Source organism: Arachis ipaensis, chromosome B03 (genome assembly GCF_000816755.2).
Source record: "Arachis ipaensis cultivar K30076 chromosome B03, Araip1.1, whole genome shotgun sequence".
In the NCBI taxonomy this organism is placed as follows: domain Eukaryota; kingdom Viridiplantae; phylum Streptophyta; class Magnoliopsida; order Fabales; family Fabaceae; genus Arachis; species Arachis ipaensis.
This window is the reverse complement of record NC_029787.2, coordinates 43264138-43265183: the sequence shown is the minus strand read 5'-3', so window position 1 is coordinate 43265183 and position 1046 is coordinate 43264138. Positions and strand designations below refer to the sequence as shown.

Below are 1046 nucleotides of genomic sequence, written 5' to 3'. Positions count from 1 at the left end.
TCTTAAATGAATATGAAAAACTAATACCATTTGAATTATAACTTATTAATAGGTGTAAATTCTTTTTTTTTCCTTCTTAACAGTAAATGTAAATTAAAATGAAATATCACAAAATGTGAAAGTATTAACTCCGAAAGTCGGTTTCGGTGTTAACAAATAAGAGCACGCCACGTCATCCTAAGTAGTCAGATGCGGTCCGTGGGATCATCGCTATCCTTCCCTCTTTCCACTACTCTCTCTCTCTTTCGCTCCGTTTCGGCCAAACTTCTCCTTGATCTCTATCTTGGATTCAATTTTCGCCATGCGGTTTCTCTGATTCACCTGCATAAACATCCGCTCTTATTCTCCAGTCCCGTAATTCCGATTCGGATTATTTTCGCATTCGCTGAACCAATCGCAGATTAGTTAGGGTTTTCGATTCGATCTGAAAACGACCGAATTGAATGTAAAATCTCTCTCCCCAAATTTTCAGAGCTGGGGGCGAATCAGTCTCGGCCTCACCGAACCCCGGCGGAGGCGGCAGCACTATTGTACTACTCCTCGCGGCAGCAGCAGCATCAGCAGCAGGGATTCTGGTCCTTCCTCAGCAGCCTTCAGCATGCGCCACGTGTCCCCACTCTCGCCTACCTCCCCCAGGTCGAATCCGTAACCCGCTACGCCTCCGATCTCAACCGCCCCGTCCACCTCCGTCCTCCGCCCATCATGGAATCTGCCTCCGCTGGCGTTGTCGCCGCGCGCTCGTCCTCCGTCGAGGGTGCCCTTGGACGTGACGATAATTCGAATGAGTTCAGTGTGAGCGTGAGAACCGATGGAAGGGGGAAGTTCAAGGCGATAAAGTCGATAAAGTTGTATAGGGCGAGTATTCTGACAGAGATGCATCGGATAAGGTGGAATAGGTTGGCGCCGGTGGCTGAGTTCCCGGTGCTGCATCTTCGACGGCGGGCGTCTCAATGGGTTCCTTTTGTAAGTTATTCTGGGCACGCTGTTTTGGTTGCTACTTATGGTGTAATGCATGGCTGCATCTTGATTGGGATGGTGAAGGGAGT

At 48.9% G+C, this 1046-nt stretch overlaps 1 protein-coding gene across 1 annotated transcript in view; it reads left to right on the top strand.

Annotated features, from left to right (window-relative positions):
* The window catches only part of LOC107630420 (dnaJ homolog subfamily C GRV2), a 21984-nt gene continuing 21788 nt past the window's right edge, over positions 851-1046 (top strand). Inside the window, exon 1 of the mRNA XM_016333534.2 lies at positions 851-963. Coding sequence (XP_016189020.1) covers positions 874-963 — 90 coding nt within the window. The 5' untranslated portion in view covers positions 851-873. The remainder of the gene's footprint in view (positions 964-1046) is intronic.